At 38.6% G+C, this 22,438-nt stretch overlaps 1 protein-coding gene across 1 annotated transcript in view; it reads left to right on the top strand.

The window, feature by feature from the left end:
• The window catches only part of LOC125102363 (uncharacterized), a 185,629-nt gene that overhangs the window by 29,698 nt on the left and 133,493 nt on the right, over positions 1-22,438 (top strand). Inside the window, exons 3-10 of the mRNA XM_047733495.1 lie at positions 104-176; positions 542-652; positions 3,060-3,173; positions 4,546-4,740; positions 6,499-6,652; positions 7,679-7,836; positions 11,322-11,474; positions 13,390-13,491. Of these exons, the coding sequence (XP_047589451.1) occupies positions 104-176; positions 542-652; positions 3,060-3,173; positions 4,546-4,740; positions 6,499-6,652; positions 7,679-7,836; positions 11,322-11,474; positions 13,390-13,491 (1,060 nt within the window). The remainder of the gene's footprint in view (positions 1-103; positions 177-541; positions 653-3,059; positions 3,174-4,545; positions 4,741-6,498; positions 6,653-7,678; positions 7,837-11,321; positions 11,475-13,389; positions 13,492-22,438) is intronic.

The following is a 22,438-nucleotide window of genomic DNA, read 5'->3' on the forward strand; positions in this document are numbered from 1 at the left end:
AATGAGCAGTTGTGAAGAGTTACAGATTAATCAGGGCCTATCTGTAACTTCATTTATGACGGTTTCTATAACTACAGCGTCTATTGCATAAATCTTTCTACAGCTCTGTTCGAATACCAAAGGACATTTCTTACTTCAGAAGAGAAAGGGAACTGGCTCTAAAGAAAACTTTACAGGTTAGTAGGAGAGCATGATTGTAATACACAACTGCATTGTTAATATAGCAAGATGTTGGATTTTGCGAACGTTTTGCAAATAATCAGCTGATGTTACTGACAGTGTTATGAAAACGAAATAGCCCAATGCTACTAGATCAGAGCAGGCCACTACTTCTTTGGAGATACCTACTTTTTGTGATGTTTCAAAATTTTACTGTTTCTTGATTTGTGATATTAAGATTTGTTATATGGAAGTTGAGGTATAACAGTGTGATGTGTTGTGTAAAAACTATCAGAAATTGTATGTCATTTGCTTTCATAAACAATGATAATCTTACTTCCTTATTTCTTTTTGTGGGCCTGCTCTGTTGCCCTGGGTTCAGGTGGCTGAGTCAAAGCCCCTTGTTGTTCAAGCAGATGTCATGCAGAGGGAGCTAGAGAGCTGCCTAAGAAGAGAGTACACTCCGGAAAATTTACCTTTGCTTCTGTTGCAGGTAAGTCCTGTAGCAATCTGAAAAAGAAATCTGGAAATTAATAGAAATGTATGAGGAAAGTTGGCTTTCTGGTATATCCTCTGGCCAGGGTACGCTTTTCTCTACCTGTGTAGTTTGCAGAACTTAATTAGTATAAATTCTGTTCTTTCTTAGAGACCCAAATCATAGTTCAGTTCCGTTTAGTTATAGTCACTCTACAATTGACTATCAGTTACTCTCTATGCTGGTATTATGAGGCAATACAATACTAAGAAAGTCTCAGTCCTAAAGAGCTCTTGGCTTAGCTAAGGAAGATATTTATGGAAATATCTTTTAGAATATAACTCAAAATGTGGTAGAAAAGTTTTTCTTTTTTTTGAAAGATTGCATTTATTTATTTATTTATTTGAGAGAGAAAGAGCGAGAACAAGAAGGAGAATGGAGGGAAGGAGAAGCAGACTCCTCATTGAACAGAGAGTTCATTAAACATGGGGCTTGATCTCAGGACCCCAGGATCATGGCCCAAGCTGAAGGCAGATGCTTACCCAACTGAGCCACCCAGGGGCCCCAGAAAATGTTTTCTGTAAGGATTATTATTGCAGCGTTATAATAAAAGTGAAAAAATCAGAAATGCCTACATATCTAACACTAGGAGAAAGAGTTAAGAAAAACAGTATGATACTTGATAGAATATGTTCTACCATTAAACATTTTTGAGCATAAGAAATTATTGTTTTTATGTAACATTAGTGAACAAAACCTGGCATGTCTGTGTGTGCCATAATAATGGTCACATAATATGCAGAAAACTCACACGATGGACATGGATCAAAATGTCAGCAATCACTCTCTTTGGATGGCAGAACAATGACTTCCTCTTTTTACTCTGATATATTTTCTAAATTTCTTATAATAGGCATGTATCGTGATTTTTAAAATTCTTTGTTCTTTTGTGTTATGAGTTATACCCTCATTATGCATACAAATTAGTTCATTAGCAACTAGTTAGCAATGAATGAAGAAATAAATGAATCACAAAGAAATAAAAGATGTTGAGATTCTATTTGCAAGTTCAACTTTTGTCTTTATCTTCATCCAAGATTCTCTTTCCCTATCATTCTGGCACTCTTCGTTCTTTTGTGTTTATCGGTGATTCTCAGGGGAGAGAAGGGGAGGGTAGAGATGGTGGACATTTGGCGAAGTCTGGAGACATTTTAGTTTGTCATGGTTTGAGAGTGGATTGTTGCTGGCACAGAGTGGGAAGAGGCCAGGGCTGCCAACATCCAGCTCTGCACAGGACAGTCCCCACCACAGAGAATTATCCAGTGCCACATGCCAACAATAGTGCTGAGTTTGAGATCTCTATGCAGATTTCTGGAGCCCTTTTTTGGCCTACCATCCCCCTTTCCAGTCCTCTGCCCTGCAAACTCCAGCTGTCTCAGCCTCCTAAGCTTCATTTTCTTACTGCTTAACTCAGAGAAACCATTGTGCTCTGCTCAGGATTCCCTTTCTTACTTCCCGGTTCAGAAACTGCCTTCTCCAGACAGAAAACCAAGGTGGTTGTAGGGCTTCTTTCATTTCTTTCCTTTCTCTGAAGGACCACAGTCCTGCACTGTGTTGTTGTCTTAGGTCAGAAAATAGTTGTCTTGTTTATTTTATCCTATTTTCTAGTTGTTTATGACGGAAGGATGAGTCTGGTCCTACTTATTCCATCATGGCCATTAATATGTTTATTATTGGAAAGAAAACATCTAAAATGGTTGGTTTATTTAACTATTTTTAATCTGAATAAAATTTCTGGTCTTAAGATTAAAACCTATAACTTATCTATAATGTGCTTTGTATTTTTTAGACTCATAACTTCAGTTTTGAAGAAATTTTGAGCTTAGCCTTAGACAATTATATAGGCTTTTATATCACTGTTAATTGATCACTAATTGATAAATGAAACTACAATCTGTTAAATTGGCAAAAGATCATATAGGTTTAGAAACACATACTTGCTTTATTTAAAATTTAATGGTATCTTTTTATTTTTTTTAATATTTTTTTAAAAGATTTTATTTATTTATTTGACAGACAGAGATCATAAGTAGGCAGGGAGGCAGGCAGAGAGAGAGAGAGAGGAGGAAGCAGGCTCTCTTTTAAGCAGAGAGCCCTATGCAGGGCTTGATCCCAGGACCCTGGGATCACGACCTGAGCTGAAGGCAAAGGCTTTAACCCACTAAGCCACCCAGGCACCCTAAAACTTAATGGTATCTTGAGCCAGGTTTCTTAATTTTATGATCTTCATGTAGAGAAATCTATCTTTCTGAAAAAACCAGAGACTGATTTTCCTATTGTTAGTATTCTTAAGTCTTAATTCAGTCTTTCTACTATACTTGTGTTCTAAGTGTTAATTTTTATTGTTTTTTTTTTTCTGTTAAAGTATTATACAGAGAGAATTATCCAGTTGGCCCAGAGTAAATATTTGCACATGCTTAGATGGAAGAGGTTTTGCCAGCAGAGTAAGATTATGGAGCAACTTTATCCCCTTTACAAGGTAGGAAGCCTGGGAACAGAACATTTGGGTTGTCTTTTATAATGAAACAAAATGGTCAGCAAGTCTGTCAATATATATTATTAAGTATAGTCATCATACCTGTACATTAGATCTCTGGACTTATTCATCCTTCATAACTGCAAATTTGTATCCTTTTGACCAATAGTTCCTCACCCTGTAGCCCCTGGTAACCACTGTTTTAGTTTCTGCTTCTGTGAGTTTAACATTGTTTTAATTTGTCATATGATCATATAGTATTTGTCTTCCTCTGTCTGGCTTGTTTCTGTCTAGCATAATGTCCTCCAGGTCCATTCTTAATGTCACAAGTATTAGGATTTCCTTCTTTCTTGTAACTGAATAATATTCCATTTTAGATATAGATATATATACATATATATAATATTATATAAATTAATATAAATAATATAAATAAACATATAAAATATATTAAGAAGATGTGATATGTTATATATATCACATCTTCTTAATCCATTCATCCATAAACAGGCTCTTAGGTTGTTTTCATAGCTTGGCTATTGGGAATAATGTTGCAGTGGATATGGGAATACAGATAATCTCTTTGAGATACTGATTTTGTTTTCTTCAGATATGTACCCAGAACTGGGATTCCTAGACTATATAGTATTCCCATTTCTAATTTTTTGAGGAATCTCCATACCATTTCTATAATGGCTGTATCAGTTTACATTATTACAACAATGTATCTTGTCTGTTTTTTTAAAAGTCATGGCTAGAGATGGGAAAGGAACTAATGGATGCACCTATTTGCTCTTCTGCCTGTGGCAGAAGATAATGGCACCTATATTTTTTTAAGATTTTATTTATTTATTTGACAGAGAGAGATCACAAGTAGACAGAGAGGCAGGTAGAGAGAGAGAGAGAGGGAAGCAGGCTCCCTGATGAGCAGACAGCCCAATGCGGGACTTGATCCCAGAACCCTGAGATCATGACCTGAGCTGAAGGCAGCGGCTCAACCCACTGAGCCACCCAGGCGCCCCGTTTGGCACCTGTTTTTAAGGATGAGATTTGAAGGAAACTTTGTATTATAGAAAATGCATTTTTCTTCATGGATTTGGCTTCCTCTGCTAAAAAGCCAAAGAGTAAAGAAGCCACCTTCAGTTACCAAACATCTGAATGCACTGACTCTTTGCTGAAGTCTCTCTCTCCTAAGAATGTGACTGCTGCCATTGTCAGTCAAGTTCAGAATGTGAAAGAACTTTGATAATCCAGGAGCCTCTTATTTGGCCCCCAAACAGCATTAGACTATGCTTGGAAGCAAATGGAAGCAAATGACACAAGAGAATAAGGCTTGCAAATAACCATGTTCTGTCTCTGCCTTACTCTTATACAGAAACAAGTTGCCTACATTATGCAGGAGTACAATGATGCCATCCAGAGAGCTGAAAGATTGTCTGTTGCACGGGAAAACTTCCTTATGGGAAAAAGCAATCCTTCTAACTTAGTCACACAGGAAGACCTGACTATTTACACAAAGTGGTTTGTGTGTCACCTACAATCACTCACAACCATTCACCACTACCTACAGGTGTGTGAAACATAGCTATGTGATGCTGTGGTGCCCTCTCAATGATGGTCAGTATTGTTTTCTCATACCTGTCACCTACTTTTGGATTGTCACTGTTTCTGTATTGTACTTACCATACAAATGACAGGAAAATAATGAGCCACTAGTTTTTTTCTTTGAAACCTTTGAAAACTTTTTCTTTTGAAAACTTGCTCTAATGGAACCACCCCATTAATTTAGTTTTCTCAAAGATATCTCTGTTGTATTATTTCATATTCACTCTGTAAGTTCTTGTTTTCATCATCTTGTTCAGAATTTATGATGTCCAATTTATTTATTTATTTATTTATTTATTTATTTATTTTTAAAGATTTTATTTATTTATTTGACAGACAGAGATCACATGTAGGCAGAGAGGCAGGCAGAGAGAGAGAGAGAGAGGAGGAAGCAGGCTCTCCACTGAGCAGAGAGCCCGATGCGGGGCTCGATCCCAGGACCCTGAGATCATGACCCGAGCCGAAGGCAGAGGCTTTAACCCACTGAGCCACCCAGGTGCCCCCCTATGATGTCCAATTTAGATCCACTTTTTTATTCAGCAATATCTAACGAGGGTCTGACATATGCCAGGTATGTGTCCGGGGCCATGAAGCAAAAATACGGTCTTTTGCTGAAGAGTAACTGGGTCCCGGGCTGGTAGGAAAATGGGCAACCAAATAGTCAACCGAAATAAGATGTGGTAAGAAAGAGTACAGTACGTATAAGCACAGAGCAAAGAGAGTCACAGAGGAGAGGCCCTAACCTAGGCCAGAGGCATCAGAAATGAGTGATGTGATCCTGTTTTCATTTCAGAAAGATTATTATTTTATTATTGATATTATTGATTATTATTATATATTTTACATATTTATATATTTTATAATATATAATATAACTATATTAATATATTAATATAAATATATAATATATAAATTAATATAAATATAGAAATAATATATAAATATACAAATAATGTAAAAATATATTTTATAATAATAATAATCTGATTATTATTATTATTTTGCCACCTAAATCTTTTCCTACTTCTCTACGGCTTATCTCAGTGATACCACCATCCACAAAGTTACCCAAACTGGCCATCATCCTAATTTCAGCCCTTCCCCAGCCAGTCACTACAGAGTCTACCTCTGAATTCTCTCTCCCCAGTCACGTGATATAATAACACTCTCCTCATAAGTCTCCATTCCCCACTAAACTGTAAACTCTCTGAGATTGGCCCACAGCTTAATTCTTCTTGGTATACCTAGCACTTCACACAGTGTCTTGTCCATTATGGATGCTTGATAATGTAGACCCAGTTAGAGGTTAAGGTTGCTTAACACTAGTGACTGCAACAGGTCCCTCAGATCCAGATTTAGCACCCCATGGTTGAACAGGTTCCTAAGGCCCAACTATCAGATTACTAAGTCTCCTCTATCAAAGGGCTGTTCCTCGGGGCGCCTGGGTGGCTCAGTGGGTTAAGCCACTGCTTTCGGCTCAGGTCATGATCCCAGGTCCTGGGTTCAAGCCCCGCATCGGGCTTTCTGCTCAGCGGGGAGCCTGCTTCCTCCTGTCTCTCTGCCTGCCTCTCTGCCTACTTGTGATTTCTCTCTGTCAAATAAATAAATAAAATCTTTAAAAAAAAAAAAAAAAAAAAAAAAAGGGCTGCTCCTGAACCTGAGTCTGGAAGCTTCTGTGAGAGTTGAGTTTGGCATTTGGCCTCTTGGTGGTGCTTTTCTCTAGTCTCTCCAGTATTTGCCCATCTCCAAAGTGCTGAGTGTAGCTGTTAATGAAGATCCGGAGGCTGGTCAGGAGGATGAAAAGGTCTGTGTCGATGACATCAACTCTAACAACCAGGGTTCTGTATCTCCAGGCCCTGTGGATACCAGCATTTCAGGTAAGAAATTAGTCTTCTTTCCCCTAGGGTAATGAGAAGGAAGATTGTCGCTTTGCACATGTGTTATTTTGTCACATGATCTTGCTTGAAATTTTTCTATATAACAAGAAGTTATATCTTCTTGATAAACAAGTTTTTAGTATTTTCTGATGAAAAAATATGTACTTTTCTTAGCCATTATTATCTCTATCTTTATAACTGGCAAATAAAGAGAGAAGAAAAGAAGCAATGAAATTGAAGTTGGGAGTTCTGGATTCTAGATGTGTTTCTGTCATGGCCTCACTGTGGGCCTGCATATTTAGGTCGTTTCATCTCATTGGGCTTCAATATATTCATCTCCAAAATAAACATTTCAGATTAAATTATATCTAATACCTCTTTCTGTTTGAATATGATATATTTTTAAAGTAATTTCCTTATCTGAATCAATTTAATGGTCTTCCTGCCCTTATCCTGTGTTAGAGATGACTAAGAAACCTAATTAGGTTTCTACTCTGAGTGACATATTTGCTTGGGATATGTACAGTGACACAGGAGCACACGAAGAGACAGCCAGCTTGATTGTGGGGAGTCAGAGAAGGCATCTCAAAGGAAGAGAGTCCAAACTAGGTCCTTAGAAATGAACAGAAGTGAGCCAGGCAAAAGGAGATAAATAAAGGCTCTCACCTTCTTCTAATTTGTTGTTTAATTTATAAATCATGCTCTTAGTTTGCCACAAAGGACTATGGGTAGTTCTCCTCCCACTAAGTCATTCCCCAAAGGGTCTGTTGGGTTTCTCCTATAGGCCCTGTGAAGGTGAGTGGTCTTCGCTCCCTCCCCCAGAAAGCCAGCATCAAGAGTTTGTCAGATAGGTGTGGCCTAGTGTGGTGCAGTGTCTAAATTATAGCAGAGAAGGTTGGACAAAGCAGAATGACCCTTCCTGTCAGCAGAGGAGAACTTGCCTCCATTTATCTCAAAGGACACTCCATTTTCTCTCCCCAGCTAGTGTTCATTGCTCTTCATGCTCTTGATTTTGGATTTTTTTAGGGCCGACAAGAACAGAAACTGCTTTTTTCCTGCCCCAACACACAACTGAAAGAGAAGAACTGAAACCTCCGCTGGGGCTCCTGCTCTCCCATTTCAGTATCTCCTATGACGTGGAGGAGCTGAGGGATGCTGCTCAGGAAATGGAGCTTTTTAACTTGGTACTTGATGGACTCTTTCTTAATAAAAGATAGGTGTTCATGAAAGAAAACACTACTATTTGCCACAAAGTTGGATATCTTTCCTGCCACAATTGTTTCTAGAGTGAGAAAATATAATAATAATAATGGGTGAGATTTAGATTGGCACTTGAAGTTCTCCTCTGTTAAGAGTGCTGGGACCCTTGAGTGTACAACCCAGAGGGATTGCAGGATCGACTTTTCTGCAGAATTTAAAGAAAAAAGTAGGTTAGAGTCCATAGTGGATGATATAAATGTAGCCAGTATTTGGCAGATTTGCGTAATGGAGTTATCTAAAGTCTCCAGCCCTTTGATTCTCACAATGTGTTGTAATAGCTCTCCTTTGGCAAGATGCCTTATATATTCAATAGAGTTTATATTGCATAGTGATTTTTAAAATCATGCAGTCTGCTCTGCTATAACACTGTTGCACTTCCTTTAAAAAAGCCTCATATTAACGAAAGCCATGTTAGAACTTATTTCAAAGAGAAAAATAGGATTATGTGTACACAGTTTCAAGTTTATAATATAAAGTTTTCAGCTGAAGCATCCACAATACAGATATTTATCTAGCTCTGGGTGTGTAATATTTGCAAGTATATATATTTGCTAGGTAAAAGTACTAAACTAATTGATCCAAACAGGCAAAAATCAAATATGAATGTTTTTGAATGTCCTTTGTGTAAGAAGGAGCCACTGTCTTCTCTATCACCACTTGCCTTGATATTCAGGTTTTACTTCCATGTGTGCTTTCTCTGCATGATTTTACTAGGATTATTTCTGTATGTAACACAGTCTCTTTACACTTCCTGAAACTGGTGGTATCAGATGTTCTTCAGTTTTTTTGAAGGTGATGATGTTTTAGCTCTTGCCTTTCTTTTCATTATCACCAGCAACACTATCTACAGAAGAGCACTTCTTCTTCTTCTTCTTTTTTTTTTAAGATTTTATTTATTTATTTACTTAAGGGAGCAAGCATGTGTGAGCAGGAGGGAGAGGGAGAGAGAATCTGAAACAGACTCTGAGATGAGTGCAGAGCCCAATAGGGGCTCTGTCTCACAACCATGAGATCATGAAACCAAGAGTCAGATGCTCCAGGCACTAGCCACTAGGCATCTCTAGAGCAGGGTGCTTCTATGGGAGTATCCTTACCCTCAGTATCAGCAAGTATTATGATAGGTGAAAACTGGAATGGCAATAAGGTGCTGTTTTAAAAGAGTCAAAATAAATACAAATAAATTATAACACAGTAGACTCTCATCAATGATAACAAAACAACATGAGGCTGTTGATCACACTGTCCCCAAAGAATAGATTATTTCCTATATTTCCAAATAATAGATTATTATACAGTGATAGTGTCCAGTTCTGACTTTCTTATAACAGTATTATGTGCAATGCCTGTGTTCACAGAATGATCACATTACAACATTTTTTTAAAGATTTTATTTACTTATTTGACAGACAGAGGTCACAAGTAGGCAGAGAGGCAGGCAGAGAGAGAGGAGGAAGCAGGCTCCCTGCTGAGCAGAGAGCCCGATGCGGGGCTCCATCCCAGGACCCTGGGATCATGACCTGAGCCGAAGGCAGAGGCTTTAACCCACTGAGCCACCCAGGGGCCCCTACAACATTTTTTTTCATGTGTACGAAGAGTTCTTCTATTTGAATACTGTTTATTCTGGTTCTCTAATTCCTTAGAGCAGGATAAGCAAAGTATAGCCTGTAGTTCACTCTCTGCTTCTTATTTTTAAATAAAGTTTTATCAGCATTCATCCATAGCCATTCACTTACGTATTACATTTGACTGCTTTCACACCACAACTGCAGAGTTGAGTAGTACAACAGAGACCTATGTATTGTCTGCAAAGGCTAAAATAGTTACTATCTGGCCCTTTAAGAAGAACTTTGCCACCCTAGCCCTAGACGAGTACTGTCTCCTTGAACTTCCTGCGCTGATGGATGGGATCTGAATCTGCACGGTTCAGTATGTTACCCATGCAGCTACTGAGCACTTAAAATGTGGGTAGTGTAACTGAAGAACTAAATTTTACATTTTATTTAATTTTGATGATTCACATTTAAATGTTAAACAGCCACATGTAGCTAGGGGCAACAGTATTGGATAGCACAGTCCACAAGGTACCAGCATCAAGTGGAAGAATCTTTAGCTCTGTAACTCATTAAACTCATTCTCTCATTCCAGAAACCTTTGTTAAGGCCCCAGTATGTGCCAGCACTGTGGTAGGTTCTATGTGTGTGTGCATGTAATAAAATACACATAAGATTGACCATTTTAACCATTCATAAGTGCACAGTTTAGAGGCATTAATTACAAACACATTGTTATGCAAACATCCCCATGTGGTTGGTTCTTGAGATTCATAGTCTGTGCCCTCAGGAAGTTCACCAGGTATTGAAATCATGATGTAGTGTGGCCAGTGCAATGAGGAAGGTACTACCACAGGCTCAGTAAGCCTGGGCTCTCTGGAGACGGGAGGAAGAAGTGTTCTACATTTTGGCAGGAGGAATTTATGTCACAGAAAGCACTAGTAGCCTCAGTCTGAAAATGAGAGGTGAAGGAATTGACCGAGATACCATAAAGTGTTTTAATAGGTCCCAGCATCTGGAACCTTCTCTCTAGCAACATCTTGATCAGGTTTCTGGAACGAGAATTTATCTAACCTGTAGATTTTCTAGTTTACCAGGTGGCCAGAAAAAGTGAATGTATTTCTAAAGGTGGACAAATTTACTTCCCATTTAGGGTCCATCTCAAAATATATATAAATAAATAAATAAATTCCAATCTTTGTTTTTTTTAAATGTAACTTTACTTTTTCCAATGTTCCAAGATTCATTGTTTATGCACCACACCCAGTGCTCCATGCAATACGTGCCCTCCTTAATACCCACCACCAGGCTCATCCGACCCCCCAACCTCCCCGCTCCAGAACTCTCAGTTTGTTTCTCAGCATCCACAGCCTCTCATGGTTCATCTCTCCCTCTGATTTCCCCCAACTCTCTTTGGAGCAGATATTCAGAACAAGTAGCACATATATACATAATTATGGTAATGAGTTAACTGAATACGCGTGCCTCACAGTTACAATATTCAGCACCTGTTACTGCCACAGTCATGTTTTATGAATTAGTTTACCTCCCAAGACTGTCCCAAAGGCAACCAATAGCTGGTTTGTTTTTCTTTTTTTTAAGATTTAAGTTATTTATTTGACAGAGACACAGCAAGAGAGGGAGCACAAGCAGGGAGAGTGGGAGAAGGAGAAGCAGGCTTCCCACTGAGCAGGGAGCCGATGCGGGGCTTGATCCCAGAACCCCGGGATCATGACCCAAGCTGAAGGCAGATGCTTAACAACTGAGCCACCCGGGCACCCCTCAAGAGCTGGTTTTGAAATTGCCTACAATCTGAGACTTTTTCTGGGTTCCACTTCTCTCTTCTTAATCCTATTTAGGTTTCAAAAAAATTCCGAAGCATCTTCATGGAGCAGCAGAGAATGCAAACATTTCCAGATTATGATGCTGAGATAGCTAAAGTGGAGAATTTGGGTTTGTCAGGTCCTGGTATGGCCTTGAAAAAGAGAGCTAACTGGACTTCCTTTATAAAGGTAAGGAGACTTGTGGTGACAGTCACCTGTCACAAAGTATCCTCCAAGCAGGCCAGGCAACCTGGCAGCACCAGGTCTGTCACATTCCTACTGTCTCCTCTCCTCAATGCCCTAAGCAAACTGTCCCATGGGACAAATGGTAGGTGCTTGGCCCTGTATACCAGGTTCCCCCAGCTTCTTCCTGCTGTGTGTCTATGTTGAAGTTAGCTGTGTTGACCTGCCTTCTCTGGAAAGCCCCCATACTGTCTATTGGGTCCATTCTTTTTTTTTTTTTTCTTTTTTTCAAAGATTTTATTTATTTGACAGAGAGAGAGATCACAAGTAGAGAGAGAGAGAGAGGAGGAAGCAGGCTCCCCGCCTAGCAGAGAGCCCGATGTGGGACTCGATCCCAGGACCCTGAGATCATGACCTGAGCTGAAGGCAGAGGCTTTAATCCACTGAGCCACCCAGGTGCCCCTATTGGGTCCATTCTTGTTAGTGAACTTGGCTGCTTGGCTAGAACCAAGAATAACACTCAAAGGTATAACGGAGTTGTATAAATCCAGCTTTTGAACCAAAAACTATTCACTGAGTATATACTGTGTGTCAGGAATGACCCTTGGTTCCGGAGATACACAAACAATACACAAGTAAGCAGATTAAACAAGGTGATTTGGGGTAATGGTAAGCACAGTTGATCCTCATTGTTTGGGGTAGCTATGTTCTGTGAAGTTGCCACAAACCCTGAATTAACAAAAACTGAACCATTGCTCACAGGGGAAATACAAGGTTAGGTTCATCAACTGATAGATACACAACCTTGCTTTATGTGTATTTCTGTTTAAAGATACTTTAATATATGTTTTTGATTCGTTAACATTGATCTTATGGCCAATAGCAATATAACTCATGCTCAAAGCTTATCAAACATAAATATCTCTTCCATAAGACATGTCACAGCCTTCCTACTTAGGAACACTAGGCAACCCCTCGGCACTATACTTAGGGGCCACTTTAAACATTGAAATCATCAACAAAAAACCACAAAAATATAGAAATGTGTCACTAACTAGACCACAAAAAGACACTTGTTTACAGAATGAGAGCTGGAACAAGAAGTCTGAATGTTGCCGTGTATGACCTCAGCTGGGAATGTGGAGTTGGGTGATTCAAAATTTTCACCATTCTTTGCATGTCCATGAAAACCAGGATAGATCTGCCAAAACTGATTTTGGGGTTACGAATAAATTTTAGTGAGAAAAATTTGCAAATACAAAATCCGTGAATAATGAGGATCAGCTATATTGTGTAGGAAAGAAGTCTTACGTGGTAAAGATGAATGGATGGAAAGGAGAGAAATCAAAGATTACACCTAAGGAATGGGGCTTGAGCAAATAGGTGATTGGTATAGGGAAAGCCAGACTTTCTGTTCTAAGTTGTTACATTTGCCTTCCAACTATAGATATCAAGGAGGTGGTTGGATATCACATACTGGAGCTTAGAGCTAGATATAAATTTGAAAGTTACAAGTACATTGATGTATTTATAGCTAATGTATAGCTAAATGTATTACAGAACTAATTTTTGAAATATTCCCTGTTAAGGGGTAAGGTAAAATTTTACATGTGGAATCTTTGTGGGAGAACTTCTCTTGCCCTATAGGTCAAGTGTGGTTTCCAACACTGAAGGATTTAGGGTTCCTCCTGCACATGGATTGTGCTGTGTGATCCCAGATGATCTCATAAGCCAGGCACCAACAGGAACTGCTGCTGCCTTCTCCCTCCATGGATCATAAACCCATGCAGACCTCTTCCAAGTCTTCACATGCTCTAACAAACTTTCTAGCAGAGGCTAGATCCCATTTGCTTTGCTTGCAACTTTTATTGAGAACCATTCTGTTATGTTGTAACTTTGTGTGAACATGTTTGTCCACTAGATTAAGCCAAAATGTGATCCTTGGCAAAAGAAGATTTTGACTAGACTAAAAGAAAGGAGAAGAATAGATGTATTAATGCAACTCCAAGCAAAGTTTTTGAAGGTAAGAAAATAGCTATGTTCCCTTGTAGATAAAATTCTTGCTGAAATTATTCTCAGAAAATTGAATTTTCCTTCCTGTTTAAGAAATATTAGCCATTGATTCTCTATAAAGGCTTTATTTGGAACTTTCTAATCTAATTGCCCAAATTTTATAATACTGTTAATTTTCAGTAGAAAGTAACAATTGTTCCAGCTTTGGCACTAAGTCTCTATGTGGTATCAGTCTAGCCCCACAACCTCCGTGAGTTTGTTTCCTCATCTGTGAAACAAAAATACTGGATGAAATTATCTTATTTAATTGTGGCAAAAAGCACATGGGATAAAATTTTCTCATCTTAATCATTTTAAGTGCACAATTCAGTGGTGTTTAGTATTTTCACACTGTCATGAAACAGACGTACTGGAACTTTTTCATCTTGCCAAACTGAAATTCTGTACCTATTAAACAACAGTTCCCAACTTCCTCCTCCCCATAGTCCCTAGAAACCACCATTCTACTTTCTGTTTCTGAATTTTATCACCTTTACACACCTCATATAAGTGGACTCATACAGTATTAGTCTTTTGGTGACTGGCTTATTTCACTTAGGACAATGTCCTCAAGATCCATCCATGTGGTTGCATGTGACCAGATTTCCTCTCCCTTTTTTTTTTTTTTAAGATTTTATTATTTATTTGACAGAGAGAGAGATCACAAATAGGCAGAGAGGCAGGCAGAGAGAGGGAGAGGGAAGCAGTCTCCCTGCTGAGCAGAGAGCCCCAGGTGGGGCTCGATCCCAGGACTCTGGGATCAGGACCCGAGCCGAAGGCAGAGGCTTAACCCACTGAGCCACTCAGGCGCCCCCCCCCCTTTTTTTTTTCAAGAACATTTTACCAGCTTTATTCTCAATAGCCCCAAACTGGAAACACCACAGATGTCTTTCAATGGGTAAATAAATTAATCGTGGTATATCCCATACCACGGAATACCAGTCAGCTGTAAAAAAACAAACAAACAAAAAAAACAAAAAAAAACACAACAAACTAGTGATATACCCCAGAACCTGGATGCATCTCCAGAGAACTCTGGGAGTGAAAAAAAAGTCAGTCCCATAAAGACTGTATGAGTTCATTTATACAATGCTCTTGAAATGACTAAGAGAAATGAAGACAGATGCGTAGATTGTAGGGGAGACTGGTGAGGAAGGGAAAGGAGAATGGCTCTAAAAGAGCAACACAAGGGATCCTTGTGGTGATGGATCTCTTCTATGAGTTGACTATATCAAACTCAATGTCCAAGTTGTGATACTGTGCTATGCTTTTGCAAGATGTTAACATTGGGGGAAATGGAGTGAAGAGTACATGGGACCTCTTTATATTATTTTCTGCCTCTTTTCTTAAATGGTAGTAAAATACATATACCATGAATTTTACTATTTTAACTATTTTTATTTTTATTTTTTTAAAAGATTTTATTTATTTATTTGACAGAGAGAGATCACAAGTAGGCAGAGAGGCAGGCAGAGAGAGAGGGGGAAGCAGGCTCCCTGCTGAGCAGAGAGCCCGATGCGGGGCTCGATCCCAGGACCCTGGGATCATGACCTGAGCCAAAGGCAGAGGCTTTAACCCACTGAGCCACTCAGGCGCCCCATAGTTTAACTATTTTTAAAGTGTACAGTTCAGTGCCGTTTAGTATATCCATATTGTTGGGTAATCATCACCACCATCCATCACCAGAACTCTACATCCAGCAGACCGAAACTGTTAACCCATTAAACAATAACTCCTCATTCTTCCCTCCCTCTAGTCCCTGATGACTACCAGTCTAATTTCTGTCTCTATGAGTTTGACTGCTCTAGGTACCACCTATTAGTGAAATCAGACAGTATTTGTATTTGTATGACTGACTTCTTTTACTCACCCAGGTTCACCCATCTTGTAGGATATATCAGAATTTCCTTCCTTTTTAAGGCTGAATAATATTCCCTTATGTATATCCATCATGTTTTTTGAGAATCTGTCTGTTGATGGATGTTTGGGTTGCTTCCGCCTCATGACTATTGTGAATAATGCTGCTAGGGACATGGATATGTAAATACTTTTTTGAAATCCTGCTTTCAGTTCTTTTGGGTATAAACCCAGGAATAGAATTGCTGGATCATAAGGTAATTCTGTTTTAATTTTTTTGAGGAACCTCCATACTATTTTCCATAGCAGGTGCAGCATTTGACAATACTACCAGCTTTGTCTGGTAGGGTTTCAATTTCTCTGAATTCTCAACAGCCCTTGTTATTTTCTTCCTTCCTTCTTTCCTCCCTTCCTTTCCTTCCTTCCTTCCTTCCTTCCTTCCTTCCTTCCTTCCTTCCTTCTTCCCTCTCTCCCGCCCTCTCTCTCTCCCTCTCTTCTTCCCTACCTTTCTTCCTTCTCTTCCTTCACCTCCTCCTTCTTCTTCTTATTACTAGCCATCCTAATGGATGAGGTGATAATCTCATTTTGGTTTTGCTTTGCATTTCTCTGATGATTAGTGATTTTGAGAGTCTTGATATGTTTATCAGTCATTTGTATATCATATTTAGAAAAATATCTGTAGAAGTCCTTTGCCCATTTTTTAATTGAGTTATTTGATTTTAATTGTTATTGTGCTGTAGGAGTCCTTTATATATTCTGGATATTAACCGCTTATCAGATGTATGATTTACAAATATATTCTCTCTTTCCGTGGGTTGATTTTCACTTTGTTAATTGCATCCTTTGATGCATAGAAGTTTTAAAGTTTTACGTAGTCACATTTATCTACTTTTGCCTCTTTTTTTTTTTTTTTTGCCTGTGTTTTGGTGTCATATCCAAGAAATCATTACCAAATTTAATGTTATGAAGATTTTCCCTTGTTTTTGTCTAAGAGTTTTATAGTTTTAGGTCTTATGTTAACATCCTTAATTGATTGTGAGTTAATTTTTTTCTTTTATTTTCTTTTTTTAAATTAACATATAATGTATTATTTGTTTCAGGGGTACAGGTCTGTGAACTGTCAGTCTTACACAGTTCACAGCATTCACCATAGCACATACCCTCCCCAATGTCCATCATCCAGCCACCCCATCCCTCCCACCTCCCTCCCTTCCAGCAACCTAGTTTGTTTCCTAAGATTAAGAGTCTCTTATGGTTTGTCTCCCTCTCTGGTTTCATCTTGTATCATTTTTGCCTCCCTTCCCCTATGATCCTCTGTCTTGTTTCTCAAATTCCTCATATCAGTGAGATCATATGATAATTGTCTTTCTCTGATTGACATATTTCACTAAGGATAATACTCTCTAGTTCATCCACATTGTTGTAAAAGGCAAGATTTTTGGTTTTTTTTGATGGCTGTGTAGTATTCCATTATATATATATATATATATACACACACACACACACACACACACATACACATATATGTGTATATATATATATAAAATATCTTCCTTATCCATTCATGTGTTGATGGAGATCTAGACTCTTTCCACAGTTTGGCTATTGTGGACACTACTGCTATAAACATTGGGGTGCAGATGCCCCTTAGGATCACTACATTTGTATATTTAGGGTAAATACCCAATAGTGCAATTGCTGGATCGTAGGGCAGCTCTATCTTCAACTTTTTGAGGAACCTGCTTATTGTCTTCCAGAGTGGCTGCACCAGCTTGCATTCCCACCAACAGTGTAAGAGGGTTCCCCTTTCTCCACATCCTCATCAATACCTATCATTGCCTGACTGGTTAATTTTAGCCATTCTGACTGGTGTGAGGTGGTATCTCACTGTGGTTTTAATTTGTATTTCCCTGATGCTGAGTGTTGTTGAGCACTTTTTCATGTGTCTGTTGGCCATTTGAATGTATTTTTTGCAGAAATGTCTGTTCATGTCTTAAGCCTATTTTTTGATTGGATTGTTTGTTCTTTGGGTGATGAGTTTGATAAGTTCTTTATAGATTTTGGATACAAGCCCTTTATCTGATATGCCATTTGCAAATATCTTCTCCCGTTCCCTTGGTTGTCTTTTGGTTTTGTTGACTATTTCCTTTGCTTTACAAAAGATTTTTATCTTGATGAAGTCCCAATAGTTCATTTTTGCCCTTGCTTCCTTTACCTTTGGCGATGTTTCTAGGAAGAAGTTGCTGCGGCTGAGGTCGAGGAAGTTGCTGCCTGTGTTCTCCTCAAGGATTTTAGTGGATTCCTCTCTCACATTGAGGTCTTTCATCAGTTTGAGTCATTTTTTGTGTGTGGCTTAAGGAAATGGTCTAGTTTCATTCTGCATGTGGCTGTCCCATTTTCCCAACATCATTTGTTGAAAAGACGGTCTTTCTCCATTGGACATTCTTTCCTGCTTTGTTGAAGCAGGTCCTCCCTTTGTTGAGGGTCCATTTCTGGGCTCTCTATTCTGTTCCATTGATCTCTGTGTCTGTTTTTGTGCCATTATCATACTGTTTTGATGATTACAGCTTTGTAATAGAGCTTGAAGTCTGGAATTCTGATGCCACCAACTTTGGTTTTCTTTTTTAACATTCCTGGGTATTCAGGGTCTTTTCTGGTCCCATATAAATTTTAGGATTATTTGTTCCATTTCTTTGAAAAAAGTTGATAATATTTTTTTAAAATTTTTTATTTTTTCAGCGTAACAGTATTCATTATTTTTGCACCACACCCAGTGCTCCATGCAATCTGTGCCCTCTACAATACCTACCACCTGGATTCCCCAACCTCCCACCCCCCGCCCCTTCAAAACCCTCAGATTGTTTTTCAGAGTCCATAGCCTCTCATGGTTCACCTCCCCTTCCAATTTCCCTCAACTCCCTTCTCCTCTCCATCTCCCCTTGTCCTCCATGCTATTTGTTATGCTCCACAAAGTTGATGATATTTTGATAGGGATTGCATTAAATGTGTAGATTGCTCTAGGTGGCATAGACATTTTCACAATATTTGTTCTTCCAATCCATGAGCACAGAATGTTTTCCATTTCTTTGTGTCTTCCTCAATTTCTTTCATGAGTGTTCTATAATTTTCTGAGTATAGTTTCTTTTCCTCTTTGGTTAGATTTATTCCTAGGTATCTTATGGTTTTGGGTGCAATTGTAAATGGGATCAACTCCTTAATTTCTCTTTCTTCTGTCTTGCTGTTGGTGTATAGAAATGCAACTGATTTCTGAGCATTGATTTCATTTTATTTATTTTTTAAAATTAATTATTTTTATTAACATATAATATATTTTTTGGCTCAGGGGTACAGGTCTGTGAATCATCAAGCTTATGCATTTCACAACATTCACCATATCACATACCCTCCCCAATGTCCATAACCCAACCACCCTCTCCATACCCCCTCCCCCCAGCAACCCTCTGTTTGTTTTGTGAGATTAAGAGTCTCTAATGGTTTGTCTTCCTCCCAATCCTGTCGTATTTCATTTTTTCCTTCCCTACCCCCCCATATCCCCCACCCTGCCTCTCAAATTCCTCATATCAGGGAGATCATTGTTAATTGTCTTTCTCTGATTGACTTATTTCACTCAGCACAATACCCTCTAGTTCCATCCACATCATTGCAAACGGCAAGATTGCATTTCTTTTGATGACTGTCTAGTATTCCAATGTATATATATACACCACATCCTCTTTATCCATTCATCTGTTGATGGACATCTAGGTTCTTTCCATATTGTGGACATTGCTGAGCATTGATTTTTTATTCTGACACTTTACTGAATTCCTGTATGAGTTCTAACAGTTTTGGAGTGGAGTCTTTTGGGTTTTCCACATAAAGTATCATATCATCTGCAAAGAGTGAGAGTTTGACTTCTTCTTTGCTGATTCGGATGTCTTTTATTTCTTTTTGTTGTCTGATTGCTGAGGCTAGGACCTCTAGTACTATGTTGAATAGCAGTGGTGATAGTAGACACCCCTGCCATGTTCTTGACCTTACAGGAAAAGCTTTCAGTTTTCCCCCATTGAGAATGATATTCGCTGTGGGTTTTCACAGATGGCTTTGATAATATTAAGGTATGTACCCTCTATCCCTACACTGTGAAGAGTTTTGATCAGGAAAGGATGCTGTACTTTGTCAAATGCTTTTTCAGCCTCTATTGAGAGTATCATATGGTTCTTGTTCTTTCTTTTATTAATATATTGTATCACATTGATTGATTTGTGGGTGTTGAATCAACCTTGTAGCCCAGGAATAAATCCCACTTGGTTGTGGTGAATAATCCTTTTTAATGTTGGACCATATTGGCTAGCATTTTGGTGAGAATTTTTGCATCCATGTTCATCAAGGATATTGGTCTATAATTTTCCTTTTTGATGGGGTCTTTGCTTTGGGGATCAAAGTAATGCTTGCCTCATAAAAATGAGTTTGGAAGTTTTCCTTCCAATTCTATTTTTTGGAACAGTTTCAGGAGAATACGTACTAATTCTTCTTTAAGTGTTTGGTAGAATTCCCCTGGGAAGACATCTGGCCCTGGGCTCTTGTTTCTTGGGAGATTTTTGATGACTGCTTCAATCTCCTTATTGGTTATGGATCTGTTCAGATTTTCTATTTCTTGCTGGTTCAGTTTTGGTAGTTTATACATCTCTAGGAGCACATCCATTTCTTCCAGATTGTCAAATTTGCTGATGTATAGTTGTTCATAATATGTTCTTATAATTGTTTGTGTATCTTTGGTGTTGGTTGTGATCTCTCCTTTTTCATTGATGATTTTATTAATTTGGGTCCTTTCTCTTTTCTTTTTGAGAAGGGATTTATCAATCTTACTAATTTATCAATCAAAGATTGATTGATTTATCAAAGATCCAGCTCCTAGTTTTGTTGATCTGTTCTACTGTTCTTTTAGTTTCTATTTCATTGATTTCTGCTCTGATCTTTATTATTTCTCTTCTCCTGCTTAGTTTAGGGTTTCTTTACTGTTCTTTCTTCAGCTCCTTTAAGTGTAGGGTTAGATTGTGTATTTGAGACCTTTCTTGTTCTTGATAAAGACTTGTATTTTTATATACTTTCCTCTCAGGACCGCCTTTGCTGCATCCCAAAGATTTTGGGATGTTGTGTTTTCATTTTCATTTGTTTCTATGAATTTTTAAAAATTCTTCTTTAATTTCCTGGTGGACCATTCATTCTTTAGTAAGATGGTCTTTAGCCTCCATGTATTTGAGTTCTTTCCAACTTTCCTGTTGTGGTTGAGTTCTAGTTTCAAAGCACCGTGGTCTGAAAATATGTAGGGAATGATCCCTACATATACATCTTTTGGTACCTATTGAGACATGATTTGTGACCCAGAATGTGATCTGTTCTGGAGAATGTTCCATGTGCACTAGAGAAGAATGTGTATTCTGTTGCTTTGGGATGGAATGTTCTGAATATATCTGTGATGTCCATCTGGTCCAGTGTGTCATTCAAGGCCTTTATTTCCTTGTTGATCTTTTGCTTGGATGATCTGTCCATTTCAGTGAGGGGTGTGTAAAAGTCCCCTACTAGTATTGTATTATTGTCAATGTGTTTCTTTGATTTTTGTTATTAATTGGTTTATATAGTTGGCTGCTCCTGTGTTGGGAGCATAGATATTTAAAATTATTAGATCTTCTTGTTGAACAGACACTTTAAGGATGGTATAATGTCCTTCCTCATATCTTACTATAGTCTTTGGCTTAAAATCTAATTTATCTGCTATAAGGATTGCCACCCCAGCTTTCTTTTGATGTCCATTAGCACAGTAAATTGTTTTCCACCCCCTCAATTTAAATCTGGAGATGTCTTTGCGTCTAAAATGAGTTTCTTGCAGATAGCATATCTATGGGTCTTGTTTTTTCACCCATTTTGATACCCTGCGTCTTTTGAGTGGGTCATTTAGCCCATTTACATTCAGGGTAACCATTAAAAACTATGAATTTAGGGCCATTGTATTGCCTCTAACTGTTACTGTATATTGTCTCTGTTCCTTTCTGGTCTATTACTTTTATTATTTTTTTTAATTTTCTTTTCATTTATTTATTTGACAGAGAGATAGATCACAAGTAGGCAGAGAGGCAGGCAGAGAGAGGGGAGGAAGCAGGCAGAGAGGCAGGCAGAGAGAGAGGAAGGGAAGCAGGCTTCCTGCTGAGCAGAGAGCCTGATATGGGGCTCAATCCCAGGACCCTAAGATCATGACCCGAGCTGAAGGCAGAGGCTTTAACCCACTGAGCCACCAAGGTGCCCCTCTGCTCTGTTACTTTTAGGCTCTCTCTTTGCTTAGAGGACCCCTTTAATATTTCCTGTAGGACTGGTTTGGTGTTTGCAAATTCTTTTAGTTTTTGTTTGTCCTGGAAGCTTTTTATCTCTAGTTCTATTTTCAGTGACAGCCTAGCTAGATATAGTATTCTTGGCAGCATATTTTTGTTTGTTTGTTTGTTTAGTGCTCTGAATATATCATGCCAGTCCTTTCTGGCCTCCCAGGTCTCTGTGACTAGGTCTGCTGCCAATCTAATATTTCTACCATTATAGGTTACAGATCTCTTGTCCTGAGCTGCTTTCAGGATTTTCTCTTTGTCCCTGAGACTTGTAAGTTTTACTATTAGATGGCAGGGTGTGGACCTATTATTGATTTTTGAGGGGCGTTCTCTCTGCCTCCTGGATTTTGATGCTTGTTTCCTTCCCAAACGAGGGAAGTTCTCTGCTATAATTTGCTCCAATAACCTTCTGCCCCCCCCCCCCCCCCCGCTTCTTCTTCTTCTCGGATCCCAATTATTCTAATATTGTTTCATCTTATGGTATCACTTATCTCTCAAATTCTCCCCTGGTGTTCCAGTAGTTATTTATCTTTCTTTTCCTCAGCTTCTTTATTCTCCATCATTTGGTCTTCTATATCACTAATTCTCTCTTCTGCCTCATTTATCCTAGCAGTAAGAGCCTCCATTTTTTATTGCACCTCATTAATAGCTTTTTAAATTCCAACTTGGTTAGATTTTAATCCTTTT

Source organism: Lutra lutra, chromosome 6 (genome assembly GCF_902655055.1).
Source record: "Lutra lutra chromosome 6, mLutLut1.2, whole genome shotgun sequence".
Classification (NCBI taxonomy): Eukaryota; Metazoa; Chordata; class Mammalia; order Carnivora; family Mustelidae; genus Lutra; species Lutra lutra.